General features: G+C 54.7%; 1 protein-coding gene across 1 annotated transcript in view; it reads left to right on the top strand.

Moving 5' to 3' along the window:
* Positions 1 to 2,469: 2,469 nt before the first annotated feature.
* The window catches only part of HIP1 (huntingtin interacting protein 1), a 59,869-nt gene continuing 46,804 nt past the window's right edge, over positions 2,470 to 15,534 (top strand). Inside the window, exon 1 of the mRNA XM_088529957.1 lies at positions 2,470 to 2,658. Within this exon, the coding sequence (XP_088386083.1) occupies positions 2,470 to 2,658 (189 nt within the window). The remainder of the gene's footprint in view (positions 2,659 to 15,534) is intronic.

The following is a 15,534-nucleotide window of genomic DNA, read 5'->3' as shown; positions in this document are numbered from 1 at the left end:
GACTGTGTCTCCTTCTGTGCCTCTATTTTCTTGCTGAAACAAGGGCGATCTGTGCTCTCCCTGAGCCGTGTCCAGGCCATGAGAGTGTCGCAACAGCATCCTGGGCCTCTTCCAGCTCTGTTTGTTAGAGAAGGGAGCCGCTAGCTCCCAGTTCTTGTGAGCAGAGCCTGTCAAGACCCTCAGCAGTCCCTTCTGGCCACACTCTTGCCACTTCATATTCCCCTTTGCTTACGGATCTTTCGGGTCACCTTTAGTTGGTATCAAGGTGAGAAGCAATGTCAGGGGAAAGGGAGCAAAGTCCCCTCAGGGCCACTATGGGCAGGGGCCATGAAGCACATGAGCAGCAAGGGAAGGCGGCTCGAAGGAGCCCTGCAGCCGGGGCAAGAGCAGCTCTGCTCCCATCTCCCCAGCCTGAGCCTGGCGCGCTGGGTGTCACAGGCTGCTGGGTGTCACAGGCTGCTGGGCTCTAGCCTGCCCTAGAGACGAGAAGGGACCCACAGTCCTGGCACATCCCAGCAGGTACCAGCCCCAGGGGCTGTGTCCTCAGACACTCCGTGTCTTCAGAGCCACTGGGAGGACCTGGGGTGGTCTGACCATCACGGATCCCCGCTCCATCCTGTCGCCGAAGACGGGAGCAGCTCGTAGGAGCAGCATGTTGCAGCATGTCCCGCCACCTTCCCCCACCCGGCATGGCACCGGGTGACCATGGATGTGGCTCTGCTCCTCAGGAAGGGTGAGCAGCCACACCAGGTCACAGCGTCATGGGTTCTCGCCTGCAGGTCGATGAGAACCAAGCTCTCCAGATGCGGGTTTGCATGACGGAGGTGTTGTGCTAGAGCTGGACTCCTTCAAGTGTGCGGAGGGGTGGGAGACGTAAAAATACTACAAGGGCTGTGCACTTCTTGGTGCCTTGCTCTGTTTTTTCTTCACTTCATCTCTGTTTGGCAGCGACTTCATTTCTTCAATTATTAATCACCTTGCCACAACAGCGACTGAATTAAACTCCTTGAACCTCCTTCGGGACCAGCCCCAAGGCAGGAGGCAGGTTTCCAGGAAGTGCATTAGGGAGAAGGCAGACGGGAAGTCAAGACAAGCTGGTGTGGGAGGAGATGGCCTTGCTGCACAGTAGAAGCCATTTCCCATCTGCTGGTGATTTGATAGCCAAGGCAGGAGCTCAGGCGAGCGTAGGATCTATCACAAAAAACGCCTGTTCACAGGTCCCACAGCCTAGTTAAAGAAGAGTGAGTATTTGGCAAATGTTTCACCCAGGAAGCAAAAAAAAAAAAAAAAACGGCACAGAAGTGGATCAGGCAGGGAAGAACGGCTTACATGAGAGCTCATGACATTTCACATTCCATGTGTTGCTGTCAGCGGACCCGGCCACCTCTGATGATGCTGGACAAGATGCTGGCTTTGTATTTGCAGTAATTGGGGAACCCAGATGGCACAAGCCCCTTGGCCACCAACAAGGATCGACCAGGGAGCAGCCTGAGAGGCTTTCCAATGTCTTGGGAAAAAAAGACAGAACTGGGAGATTTTGCAGACACCTGCAAGGTCTGACCAGGGTCCTGGCGGGCTCCTCTGTTTGCAGGGGGTTTCTGGTCGGAACCACAGGTGACCTAGCAACTCGCTGGGCTGAGAGCGCCAAGGGGCAGGCCACAAGGCTCAGCGGGACGAGCGGCACAGGCAGACGAACCTGCACCCCGTTATCCTCAGGAGCATTTCAGCCATCAACCTCTGCGCTGCTCACGGGAAGGCAGAAGCTTCTCCTTTCTCCTTTCCCTGTTTCTGGGGGGGACACGGGTCTCCCTGCCCAGCCGCCCTGCAGGAGTTCCAACCCAGGCCTCCTCTCCCCCTGCCATTTCCTCTCCATCCCAAGCAGGACTTGGAAGCCCGGAGCCCAACCCGGATCCTGACAAGCAGGGGACGCGCGGGGGCGCCCGGCGGTCCCGCAGCCACGGCCACTCCACGCGCGGTGACACCCGGGCCGTGCGGGGGAAGGGGCCGCCCCCCGCGGTCCCAGCCCGCCCGGCAGCTCCCGCCTCCGCTCGGAGCACCCCCCCGCCGGCCCCGCCGAGCCCCGCGCCCCGGCCCGCAGCGGCGCCGCCAGAGGGCGCCCAGCCCCGCGCACGGGCGGAGCCCCGGGGGGGGGGGGCAGCGCGGTGTGAGCGGCAGGCGCGGCGTCCAATCAGGGAGAGGGGGCGGGGCCTCGGGTGGGCACGGCCACCTGGACGGTATCGAGACGGGGTGGAGGAGGCGGGAGCTGATGTTGATTGGCATCCACTTGCACCAATGAGCTTCCCGGCCAGCCCGTGAGCCCGCCCCCTGCGCCAGCTGCTGCCGGGACCCCGGCCGAGTGGCATCGGGAGCGGCCAATGACGGCGAGGGGTGCGGCAGGGGGGCGTGGCCACCGCTGAGGAGGCGGGGCAGGGGGCGTGCCCCGAGCGTGAGCGGCAGGGGGGCGGGCCAATGGCGCTCGGCGCAGGCGGCGGCGCGGAGCGGCGCGGCGCGGCGCGGCGGCTCGGGCGCGGCGGGGCCATGGACCGCGTGAGCAGCTCCATGAAGCAGGTGTCCAACCCGCTGCCCAAGGTGCTGAGCCGGCGCGCGGGCGGCGGCGGCGGCCCCGAGGCGGAGCGCGAGGGCTTCGAGCGCGCCCAGGTACCGCGGGGCGGCGGCGGCGGAGCGGGATGCTCACCCGGGGGTGGGGGGGGAGCCCCGGGGGGGCGGGGCTGTAGCGGGTGGGCGGGGCTGGTGTGGCAGGGGGCGGGGCTATTGGAGTCGCCCCGGGGGGCCCTTGTGGGGTCGCCTCGCGGCCCGGGCGGGGGCGGCCCCGCCGGGAGCTGCCGGGGCCGGGTCGCCCTGCGGAGGCCTCGCGGGCCCTGGCACGAGGCCGGGGCGGCCCTCGGCCCGCGCAGGCCTTGCCCTGGCGCCCCGGTACCCTCCGTGGGGCTCAGCCGCTGCCCCCCGCGGAGCGCGAGGAAGCACCGAGGCAGGAGGGATCGGGAAGGGGCTCAGGCCCCCCAGCAGCGCGGAGGGGGAGGCCACTGGAGCTGGAAAGGGGCGGGTGAAGCCAGAGGCCGTGTGTCGTATGGGGACAACCTGGGCTCAATGGCCCCGTGGTAAAGGATCGGCTCAGGGGGTTTGCTTTTCCCCAGGGAGAAACATAAGGATTTGAGATGGAGCGTGAGATTATGCCCTGGGAGTCTTCTCATGTTCCTCGCTTAAATTACCCCGAAAATGAATTATTTATAGCACTGAAGGTAGACCGAGGGCCAGCGTGGAGCCCAGAAGGGAGAGCAGGCGGTCACCTGCCCCGCTCAGCGCCCACGGCCCTTGCGCAGGGCAAGGAAACGGCCCTCGGCTCCGCAAAGCCGGTGGCCCCGCGTCTTCCCAGCGCTTGGGACGTCCACAGGGTCTCAGCTGAATTTTCCCTGTGTAAGTTGCAGACAAGTGACCCAGCCTGGCTTTCCAGGAGGTGCTGCACCGGCACCGCCTGTCTCTCCCGAGGTGCTCCCTCCAGTATCTCCGGGACTCTCATTTCTTCTCCTTCAGTGTCTTCAGCTCTGTGCGTTTTCCTGCCGTTACTCCTACCTTTTCTTTTCTTTCACGTATTGAGCATCTACAATTTTTAACTATTTCTTTAGCCCTATTTTTAAAATAAAACCTATTTTTTTTTGAAAATGATTTTCTTAACAAAAGTTTCAGCTCTTAAAGGATGAAAATCCTAAGGTCTAAAATGAGAGTATTCCCCATGTTTCCTTACGCACAGGCTCATTCCTCCCACAGCTCCAAACCTGCCTGTCATGACAGTAAGTACTGGTGGGGAAGAGTATTGGAGCTAAAGGAGGCTCCATGTGCAGAGGATGCGTCAAAATGGCCCATGTGCCAGCCCGATGAAACCTCCTTGGTTTTGGCACATTCCATTTTATCCAGTTTGAGATTCAGCTTGGAAAATGAGGCTACCCCGGTAGTTGTTGTCACATGCACAGGCATTCTGGTGGCAAAGGAGTCAGCCCCTGGCAAAGCCTGTCCATTGTTTTGGGGATAAATGGGAATAAATTCCTCCGGCTTCCTCCTGCCTCGATTACAGAAGTGTCTGGGGTGTCTTGGTGATGCCAACGTGGTGAACGTGCTGAAATGATGTTATCTTTGCTGCATGGCTGAGGGTCCTGGCTTGTGTGTGGCGCGTGCCCGTGCAGGCAGCAGCATGGCCATGTCTGCCATGGCATTTCCCTGCTGTCACCCACTGCATCTCGTTGCACCAGCCTCTGTGGAGTGAGACTGTGCCCAGAGCAAAGAAACAGGAGGAGGAAATAAAAGCTTTAACAAAAAGTCAATGTTTTGCCATCTGTCAAGAGAAATGTTGGTATTTCCTGGAGCTTCCGAGTCTGATATTTGTGTCACCTGAGAATCCTACCCCATCTTTTGAGGAAAGTGCGGCAGTAACAAACTGTCCTGAGCGAAAGGCCGTGTGTTAGAAGCCTGTGTGGAAGGTTTGAAGCTGCAGGTCTAGACCTCTGTGTCCGGGTTAGCTATTGCAGTGGAGTCTGGCATGCTTGGATTTACCTCACCTTGTCGCTTCAGTTGTCCTCGGTGGTTATCATGGCGAGGTGACAGGATGGAGAGGGGGATTTCAGCCTGTGCTGACTCCATTTGCTGGTTTGGCAAGGACAGGATGTTTAGCTCTTGGATGAGCCAAGAACTGAAGGGTAAAAATGGAGCCACAGTGGAAGGAGGCTCTTTGTGGGCTAGGGAGGATGCACGCAGATGGTGCTAAATACCAAGACACACAACAGCAAGCGGAAGGATCACAGAAGCCTCCGTGTACTTCTGCTGTTCCGACATCTGTCACTCCCCGGGAGATGGATGGGAGCAGCCCTGCGGGGCAGGCACCTGTCCCTCCTCCGGGCGCTCTCCGAGTGTGCCCTGCTCGTGCTGGGGTGTGCGGTGGGTGTCACCAGCGCCAGCACAGCCCTCTGCTCCCCGGAGAGCACAGTGTGGCATTTGCTCCTTGTTGCCAGTGACCAAACATGTGGCCTGCAAGGTCTGTTGGAGAGGTGCCGCCCGGCCTGCTGCCCTCACAGGTGCCCGTGAGCAGCACCGTCCTGGCAATGCTGAGGGCTCAAGGAGCATCTCCCAGCACCAAAACCCGGCCTGCACACGCCGTAGTGGTGACCTATGGAAGTCTGAGTCCCAAACGGGAAGATGGGTTACTTGAGTAGCTCACTTCAACCACTTTCTCTTCCACGCAGCTGGGCAATGTGCAGCACAGTGAGCCATTAGGACAATTTATAACAATTTATGACTAAGAAATTAGTCTGGAAAGACATTCGTGCAGCTGAAGATGATCATTGGGCTGTCTTTATCATTGCTCATAATACCAGAGGCCATTGATGTGGCCCGGAGCGGGTGGAAGGCCCTGCAGCTAACACTTATTGCATTCGTTAGCTATTCGTGTGAATCACTGAATGAGATGTGGGACGATGATGACTTGAACCTGCAGTGTGGAAGGCTCTGCTCCAAAGCAAGTGCTTATCTGGATCATCCTCCATTCTCGAAATCTCAGTGCTGACTTTTGCTCCTCTTCTAGATAAGTTGTTGCTTCCTGCAACTGGAAGCGACTTTGCCATGCCCCTGCTGTCTTCCTGCAGCTCCTTGGCCTTTTAACCTGCTCCCAAATCCGTTCCGTTTGCTCCACGACCTTTGTGTGCTAAAAACAGATCATTGCCCCAGGTCAGCTTTGGCCTTGCTGGTGCAGATAGCAAACAGAGTGTTAACATACAGCTGCAATAGTAGGAGCAAGAAGCGTCCCCGATCCCGCTGAACGGTGCGTGGTAGAGAAAGGCCAGTTTAATTTTAGGTTCTCTCCCTCCCCGGCAGCAGTGTCAGCAGCGTGGGCCCGCGGCAGCTTCCCTCTCCCTAGCACACGCACCCACGCCTGCGCTTCGCCTCTTCCGAGGGCTCACGCAGTCTGTGGCCTCTTCCCGCGGGCTCCCCGGCTCTGCCTCGTGCGGGGGCTGAGCTGCCTTCACGGGGGTTTCGCTTGGGATTTTGTAGTTGAGATGCGTCATATTGAGAAGGAGCCAATTCCCAGCCTTGCTGGAAAGTCATTCCAGGTCCCAGGCATCCTTGGGTGTTAAGCCAGCATCACACAGCATAAGGCTTCGTTTTGCAGGAGCAGGAAGAATATTTTCTTTCCAATTCTGCTGTTGGAGGAGCATCCCCCAAAACAACAGGCTTGGAGAAGAAAGAAAAAGCCAGTTAGGTGCAAACTGATGTCAAAAAGGAGGTATTTGACACCTGTCTCCAGTGCGGGGTACTGTTTCCAGCATATTGCACTGTAGTCAGAAGTGGCTTGAGAGCCGCCCACTGCATGTCCTGCTCCCCAGCGTGGAGCCGCGTGGGCTGCTGGGGTGCTGCCTTTGGTTGCCTTTGCACCTCACCCGATGATATTTAATTAACTCAATTTGCTCTTATGCTGGATCCAGTTCTGTGTGACTCTCAAACACAGACGGGAAAGAAATAGACACATTTTTCTACTTATGTCTTCATTCTACAAAAACAATTTTTGTGGTTCAGATGCTGTAGCCACCAGGCAGTTTTGCCAAGAGCTTCAGCTTTTACACAGGAAATGAGACTCCGTTTAAAAAGTACCAGAGTGTTACTATATATAAACACCCTCTCTGAAAAGATATTTAAAGAAACATATTGACACTAGCAAGAACAGGAAAAAATAGCTCCTGACTGTGGAAAGTGATGGATTAAGCCAGCTGAGCCCATCCTAGGGGAGTAGGTGATACAGAGGATTAATTCACTAGTCTTCATTCTCCAGGAAAATGAACTCTTGTGCTTTGTCCTGAGTGATTCTGAAGGCTTTCAATGCCCTTTATTTTAATAGGAATTAGAGGTGCTTGGGATTGAATATGGCTTCAAGAACGCATAAATGAGTCATCTCTTTTCAGTGAGTCCCTGTTAGAAACTCATTTCCATCCCCCTGGCTTCATTTAGATGGCTGAAAATAGTCTATCTTCGACCAGATTCAATGCATGTGGTCCACTATTCTCTTTGGTGTCATCTCGGCGTGTGGGATTTTGGTTCTAATATAGGCAGAAATCGCAGTGAGTTGGGATTTTTTTTATGCCGTCATAGACTCCAAAAGTGGCCCCTATCTCAGGAGGGTACAGGAGCCTGGCAGGAGCTGAAGGCACTGGTGTGGCATTGCCCTGGATGGAGCCGTCCACGGAGAGGGATTGGGGAGTCCTGGTTGACACCAAGTTGCCCATGAGGCAGCAACGTGCCCTCGTGGCCAAGAAGGCCAATGGGCTCCTGGCTGCAGCAGGAGCGTTGCCAGTGGGCGAGGGAGGGGATCCTGCCCCTCTGCTCAGCTCTGGGGAGGCACCTGGAGCATTGGGGACAGTTCTGGGCTCCCCAGTACAAGAGGGACATGGAGCTGCTAGAGAGGGGCCAGCAGAGAGCGACAAAGATGATGAAGGGACTGGAACATCTGTTGTATGAGGAAAGACTGAGCAAGCGGGGCCTGATTAGCCTGGAGAAGAGAAGACCAAGAGGGGACCTGATCAATGTGTACAAATACCTGAGGGGAGAATGTAGGGAGGATGGGGCCAAACTCTTCGCGGTGGTGGCCAGTGACAGAACAAGGGGTGATGGGCAAACATTGAAACCCAGGCAGTTCCACCTCCATGTGGGGAAGAACTTCTTTCCTGTGAGGGTGCCAGAGCCCTGGCACAGGCTGCCCAGAGAGGCTGTGGAGGCTCCTTCTCTGGAGATCTTCCAACCCGCCCGGATGCCGCCCTGTGCCCCGTGCTCTGGGTGTCCCTGCTGGAGCAGGGGGCTGGACTAGATGATCTCTAGAGGTCCCTGCCAACCTCAACCCTTCTGTGAGGCTGGGATTCTGTCTCCTTTCTGAGCCAAGGGCATTTCGAGTTATCTTGCAAAGATGGGTGTCTTGGCCCAAATAGCATCACGGGCCCCGCAGAAATGTGGGGAAACTGGAGGCTGAGGGAGGTGCTGCCATTCAGGCCTTTGGCCTGTAGCTTGGCCCAGACTGCTCAGATGGTCTCAGGAGGTCTCAGATTTCTCTAAAACACAGAGCAGTATCAAAGGTTTGAACCACTGTTGCCTGAATTCAAGTGGCTTCTGAGAAGAGGGAAAGATTTTTCAGTGAGAATTCATCTGCTTTAATGAAAATAGAAAATATTTTGTTCCATTTAAAACTCCCACCTTGTTTAACCCCTTATTTTAATGGGGTTTCAGCCTTGCCACCCAACTGGATTTATTTTCCCCAGATTCCCCGTCCAAAGGCTTTAGCCTCTCCTCAAAGCCGGAGAAACGTCAGTCAGAAACAGGCGCCCGGTGCAGGAAGCTCTGTGGGATCGAGGTTGGCGGCACTGGATGCTGCGGAGCCCGGGAGGGGACGCGGGTCTCCTGCCGCCACGGCCAGACGGGGCGAGGGGCTGGGGACGGCTTCGAAAGCAAAGGGGAAGGCGGCAGCACCCCCTCAGCACGGCTGGAGGATTCGGTTCTTACAGGCAGGGGAAACAAAAAAGCAGGGGTTACACTGCCGGGTAACAGAGAGGTTGAGGATTTGGATGAAACTCCTGCACCAGAGGAGGCAGTCGGTGTTGGCAGGCAGCACGGAGCAGTTGAAGGTTTGGAAGGGGCATGCGTGGGCTGGAGAACGCCCTAGTTGGGTTCACAGGGGAAAATACCCGTGCACTTGCACAGAGGGGAGGGTGTTTTGCCTCCCCCAGCGACACACTGGGCCGCACGAGCTCAGGAGGCTGATGTGCGAGCGAGGGGGCTGCGCGGGGCCGCGCAGTCGGGGCCACCCGGCGTGCAGGAGAAAGCTTGGAGAAGGGAACAGGACACCTGAGGAGAGGGAGAGCCGGAGCTGGGGGTTGGAAGAGATGGCAGAGGTCTCTGATGAGTGCAAAGGCACCGGGGCATTAGTTTTTCTCATTAGTTGCCTAGGACAGACCAACCTTAACGGGCTTAAGCTGCAGGAGGGCATGCTTCAGCCCAACGTTGAGAAAATCTTTAACCCTTAGCAGTGCAGGAGCCAGGAGGGGTTATTTTCAGCTTCCAGCGTGTCACCCCATGCCAGGACGCAGGTCTGAGATGAAGCCAGGGCCTTGCGTCGCCCACTCCGTCACTGCGGGGCCAAGGGCTGGGACAACCGAGTGTGGGGGCCCCGAGGAGCTGCGACGGTCTGTAGCGGGTACCCTGCCCCTGCCCATTCCCTCATTCGCCTGCTTCTGCAGTCCTTTAGTTGTTATATCTGGCTGAGAGCTGGTCACTGGCTCAGGAGGCAAAGCGTTTAAAAGTAAACAGGAGGAAAAATGTTGGCTTTGGGCTCTCGGTAACCTTTGTAAGCGTCTGGCTTCAGACACTTCAAAGAGGAAGCCAGCCCTGTGATGAACTGCTGCTCCACCCTTTCTTCAGACACCGAGCTCCACCAGCCCAGCTCCTCACACACACAAATTTCTTAGCAGGAAATCTGTATTTGTGGCTCGAATAGAGCAAGAACAAGGGAGCCGCAGTCAGAACTGGTGCCACCAGATGTTGCCGTGTCTTTGCAAACTTCTCTTAGGCAAATCTAACAGTCTGGCTTCAAATGTTTTTTCTATTAAAAATTTCAGTTTTCAAATGAAGAATAATGATAATTTTATTCCCCCCAAAATAAAAAAGCATCAGAAGGCAGTTGGTACCACTAGGAGGGCTGCTGAAGACTTGAGATCTGCTGCATGTCCCTGTGTCCCTTGAATGATTTTAAAGTATCTCACAATTCCAGCGGGCCTAGGCTCCTCGCAGACCTCTGAGGCGGGTACGTTGGTTGTCCCCGTGCTGGGTTGGGGCTGCCTGGCGGGTGCACGGCAGCTCTCGGGCAGCGTTGGGAGCAAAGCTGGCTGCGTCCCTGCCCCTCTCGGCGTGTGCGGGCCTTGCGGAGGGCCTGCTGGGCGCGCTGAGGCCTGGAGGTCATGCAGTGCCCTTCAGGGCGCCTACGCCCGTGCCTGCAGGTGCTTCTGTCAGTGTGGGCAAGAAAGCTGGCTTGAAGGGCAGCCTCCAGCACTGCCAGTGCAGGTGAATCCAAAGAGCCTTAGGACAAGATACAGACCAGCTACTGCTGCTCCCTCAGTCTGAGACATCACATCAAAGAGCAACTCACAGCATCGTCTTTTTGACGCTATGCAGGCCTCAATGGCTAAAAGCTGCTCCTGTTAATGCTTGAGGGCAGCAGTGTCCGGGCACCCCGTGGCTCACGTCTTCGGCAGAGCCACTCCGTCACGCGGGCTGATGGAGCAGTCACAGAAGAAGTTGGTGGCTCAGCCTGGAGGTGCGAGTGCCAGGCTCCCGTGGAGTAGCCGTGCGTTGCCAGCTGCTCAGCGTGGCTGTAAAGTCCACGTCGGGCTGCTCGTGGCAGGAGGTGAGTAGCCCGGTCTATGTGCAACAAGAGAAGCGACTGCCTGAAAGTCGCACGCAGATGTTGGATGAGTCTCGGCAGTGGCAGCTGCCATTTGTAACCGCAGGGTTTCGCTCCTTTGGTGGTTTGTGCTGCGCGTCTCTGCAGCTGCGCACGTCTCACGCCCGCGGGGAACCTTCGCGTGACAGGGCTGTGGATGCAGAAGCCGAGGATGGGCTCAGGTTTGCTCGTGGTACGGGCCTAGCGTGCGCCCCGCTGTCCTTCCGTAGCCCGCGTGGCGGAGGTGACCGCAGCCCAGGCCCCCAGTTCCTGAAGCATCTTCAGGGCCAGCAAAGACACGATCCTAGAGAGCCCCAGTCCCTGCAGGCTTGGAGAGGGGTGTTTCCTCTAGCTGCATCGTGCAGCCTGTCCCTCCCCATGGCACGTGGCGCACGTGTGCCGAGCCCTTTCTTGCCTTGCCTTGTGCCAGATGTGTTGGCCCACCATTTGGGCCAGTGTGCACCACTGTGTCCTCTGGTCCTGCTCACAGCAAATATCACCAGCATGGTGGCTAGAGAAGCAAAGCTTTTTTTCTGAGCAGTTACAGAGAAATCAATTAAAGGTTTTGTGAGAAATCATTAATGAGATTACCAGCCTTTTTTCTTGACTTGTTCATAAAATTCAGGCTGTCAATTTGACTCAGATTGTCAGTCAGGCTTTCTTTGAGTCTCAAAGGCAAAAAGACATCTTGTTTTTGAGCAAACTCACAAAACTCTATTAAGTATGGCTGCTACTCAAAGCTCTGCTACAGAAGTCATGGTTACTTTGTTCCAGGAGTTGCCTAATTTTATGTTCCTCTTTTACATCGTCTGCTTGGTAGCCGGCTTTATGCAATTACCATAAACCCAAATTTAACTGTACGGGTCTGTGCTCCCCTTGGACTGGCCAGGCTGTGTGTGGTTACCCGTCCCTGTGGAGCAAATGTCTCGTAAAACGTTTCTAGTTTTCTGCCCGGCCTCTCTCGAAGCCCAGCGTTCCCCTCCGGGCTCCTGCTTTGCTGCAGGACAGGGGCTCGGGCTCGGGGCTGCGGGACAGGAGGCAAATAGCTCTTCTGCCAGCACCCGCTATTGGCAGCCACCAAGTCCTCTGCAATGGAAGATGACACATTAAATATTTACCATGCAGAAAAGAGGCAAGTTGCAGCAGACAAAGGCACCCATTGGGAACACAGGATGCTCTCATCAGAGCCAGGCTAGAGCCTTTCTATTTATTGTTAACATTTGTTTCTTTTATTCCACGCAAGTGCCTTGGAGCTCTCTAGAGGGTGTGTGGCATTGCTTTTTATTTTAATTAGCAGATGCTGGCTGGAAAATGGTCTTTCCAGTCATTGTGTTCCCATGGACATGAACAAGAATATGGGGTTTCGTAAGCCTGAGTAGTGCTGCAAGGTGCCTAGAACAGGACATGGGGGACAAGCTGCTGCGTGACACCAGGAATTGTCATCCTGCCTCCTGACAGTGCAGAAAGGACGTGATGCAGTGAGAGCACTGAAATTAAATACTGCAATGCAAAAGAGCTTTTGCTCGCCTTATTGCCTTCCTCACCACTCCAGTATCTACTGCTCTTTCCTGGTGATATGTGTCCTGGATTAGAGGTCCCACTACACAACGCTCCACCTTGATCTGACATCTCAGCTACTTAGTCCGGAAAGCAGTTTTTTTGGTTCGTAGACAGCACCTCTGCGGGTAAACCGCTATAGGAAATAGTTCAAGAGCAATTTGCATGTTCTCCTAAAAGTGAAATGTGGCCCTGGGGTTCCTGCTGTGTCACCTGTGGGGTTCATCATAGGCCCAAGTTTGGACTAAATACCATCCCTGCAATGCAATGAATCACAAAATAATAATAATGCCATGCTGAAACCCTGCTAAGTGCTTCAAAATCCCAGGGCCTGTGTCAGTAGGTTCTGCTCATGCTGGCCCATACACTTGCAGATCCATGGGCATCGTGGCCTTGTTTTTCGTCCTGGGCCATAATCTATATGTTTGCGAGACCTACTGTCTTCAGCCACTTCTTTCTTGTAGCCTTTGAATCCTTTGAATCTTCAAAATTGTCCATAACAAATTCCATGCCCCAACTGCTAGTCATGTAAATATTTGGGGGGATTTTAAGATAATGCTGAAGTAAAGGCAGAGGAACTTCTTTTCTGTTGCCCAAGTAACTCCCTCCTGGTAGGGTCATTCCTAGTTTGTTCACCTGGTAGAGATCCCATGTTTTCCCAGCAGGATCTTTTCTGTTTACTTCACAAGAGGGAATGAAATGTTCCTACAGAGTCAGCAAATTTCACTGCTTTTATGGAAGCAAATACTTGCCTGGAAAGGGCAAAGGCGCATATTTCTGAGTTTTCTGACATGTCTGGTGTCACTCTGTTACCTGTAACTTGCGTGGCTGGTAATACTGATGTGGAAAGCAGGGCCCTGGTGCCAGATGAGGTTGTTAACCCCTTCAGGAATGAGCTTCCAGACGCTCGCAGCCTCTCCAGTTGCTGCTCGGTGTCTGTCTGTCCGTAGCTCTGTAAGGCCGGCAGGGACGTGCACAAGCGGTGACAACTCCGCAGCTCCGTCGCGTTGTCCCCAGGATGCAGATGGCTGTCATGAGCTGGGGCAGTAAAGCCTCCCTTCGTGGACAGGTCCCGGTTTTGATGCACGTAGTTTCCCGTCACTGCAATATCACTTGGGCTCTTTTTATAGCTCCCAAAGAAGAGCCTCACATTACTGAGTCATCTGGGAGGCCAAACACCCAGGGGAGGAGTCGCCGCTCAAAATAGGGAAAGTCTTTGCTTCTGCATTCCCGTTTTATTTTTTTAACTGAGATGTCCAAGTCTGAGAAGGCCACAGATGCCAAGCTAGGAAACGTCTCACATTCCAGTTGGACTCTGTCTTCCTCCTGCTTTGTTTTATTCCTAGTACACCCAAAGTGCCTGGGAGCTTAAGCCTTCTGTCAGGTGTTAGGAGATTTTTTCCCTACTGCTGATTTCAGACATCCAGCAAGGGATGGGGTTGTCTAACACAGGGGCTGGGGAGTCCTCTAGGACTGGCTGAGCTCCAGCAGTAAGTGCCTTTCTCCAGAGCTAGGTTTGGCTTTCTAAGAGCATGAACTCTGTCATCCAGAATTAAAGATTTATCTGAAGCCTAAGCTCTTCCTCTGGAAGAGCCTGACGTTTTGGATCTCCTTGGTCACAAAGGAAGCATCAGACATGTCCGTGCAGCTGAATCCAGCGCGGTCCGCAGGGATCCTCCAACATTTGCTCTCGGAGAGATGAGCTGCTCCCGTTTGCCCTAGGATGTGTCTGGCCCTGAACATCACCCAGCCACGCATGTGCTGGTATTTCCTATTTCAGTGCTGCCTGGTTGAGCAGAAGGACCCCGTGTACAGGGCATCGCTGCAGGTGGAAGCTGCCTAGATGATGCTGGCCTGGGAAGGAGGGACAGGTATTTGCTACGAGTGGCCAAGCTGGAGCAGTAGGTGTTCAAACAAATGCAAAGCATTTCGGTTCCTGCCCTCTGGGGCTGGAAGTGAAACCTCCTGTACGCAGCAGACATGAGGAAACTGGAACAAAAGGGACAGAAAGATTTGTTTGTCAAAATCTGTGGTTTTCGTACTCTCAAAATGATTTCTGGCTCTGACTGTGGTTAGGTGCATGGGGCTTGGGTAAATGACACTTCAGAGCTCGCTTTGCAAAGGTGGTGGGGAAGAAATGTTCCCTCGGGACATTCCTGCTCCGTTCCTGTCCCCGGCACGAAGCGTCTGACACACAGTCCCTGCCTGCTCGCGGGCTCCCAGACCCCTGCGATATGGCGTGTCCCAGCAGGACACCCTGTGCCCTCTTGCAGAAGACTTGTACAGTTATGCATATCCCATATACACTTTGCTGTTAAGTCCATACTCCTTAAATGCCCTATCCGCGCTGCCGCGGCTGCGTCCGGCTGGGAAGCAGGCGCCAGGCGCGGGTGCTGCCGTCCTGGGCGCGGGGCGGCCCGCGCGGCCTCTGCTGCAGGTTCCCCAGGGGCGCCCGCAGCCGCAGCCCGGCCCACTGCTCTTTTCTTTGCCAGGAAGATGCATCTCAGGCCAAACCTGAACCACTTCTTTCTTCTAATCAGCCATCACATGAGGGTGGCAATTAGCCAGACTCTGTGCATTACTTTTTTTTTTAAATGATTTTAGTCTGCCTTCCTCCCTTTCTGCTGGGCTTGCTAGCCACAGGAACAATTATTCTCTATTTATCCAGCTGCTCTTTACCTTGGCAGAGCAAAATTATGATTTTTCCGCATAGCCGAAATGTTCAAAATTAACAGCCTCTGTCTGATATTTAGAAAGGATGAAATTGGCAAGTTCATTTCTGGTGATAGTGAAGTCTAGATATCTGATCTTTGTACTTTTGAATGAATGTTTGTCTCCAGACTATCAGGACAGGCAGCGTGTTTATTGCTTGATGAAATATCCAGTATCTTCTAAGCAGTGTGTATAGGAACGTCTCTAGCCGGTCGTTTTTATCCTAGGAATTGCCATCTTTTCCAGTCTGTCTAGGTATGGAAGGCTGGTGCTCAGGATCTTACACCCAGCCACTATGGGCAGGAGTTTCTGGAGCTGCAAAACTGTTGTCACTTTTGAAGATTAAAAGATTAAGGTAGAGTGGGACATCCGATACTAAACGTTAACTCTAAAATACATAACTCATACCAGTAGGAAGTGAAAACCTCTTCCCCCTCCAAAAAAAAAATAAGAAAAGTGCAATTGGGACAAATTTGTCTAAGACAGCAGCATCAATGTGGTGGGGTGGGGAGAAGAGTTTTGCAGATTTTCAGCTGCTTTTACCTGGGCTTTTCTGTTTCCCTTTGGCCCCGAGGCCTTGGCTGTGGTCAAGGCTTTTCAGGGTTGCTCCTGATCGCACGAGCCAGCGCATTTCGATCACAATCTTGCTTGCGTATCCCAAACTGCACGTAATGTCCTGCTTCCCTGGGACGGGGGAACAGGCAGCAGGCGGTTCTGATCCATGGAAGCTCCAACGTGGAGGCCCAACATGGTGGGACCTCATTGCAGCCCCACGTCGGGGTCAC

Source organism: Tinamus guttatus, unplaced genomic scaffold (assembly GCF_059628265.1).
Source record: "Tinamus guttatus ecotype Peru unplaced genomic scaffold, ASM5962826v1 Tinamus_guttatus_pri_ptg000356l, whole genome shotgun sequence".
NCBI lineage: Eukaryota > Metazoa > Chordata > Aves > Tinamiformes > Tinamidae > Tinamus > Tinamus guttatus.
The sequence above is the reverse complement of the archived record's forward strand: the minus strand, read 5'-3'. Positions and strand labels throughout refer to the sequence as shown.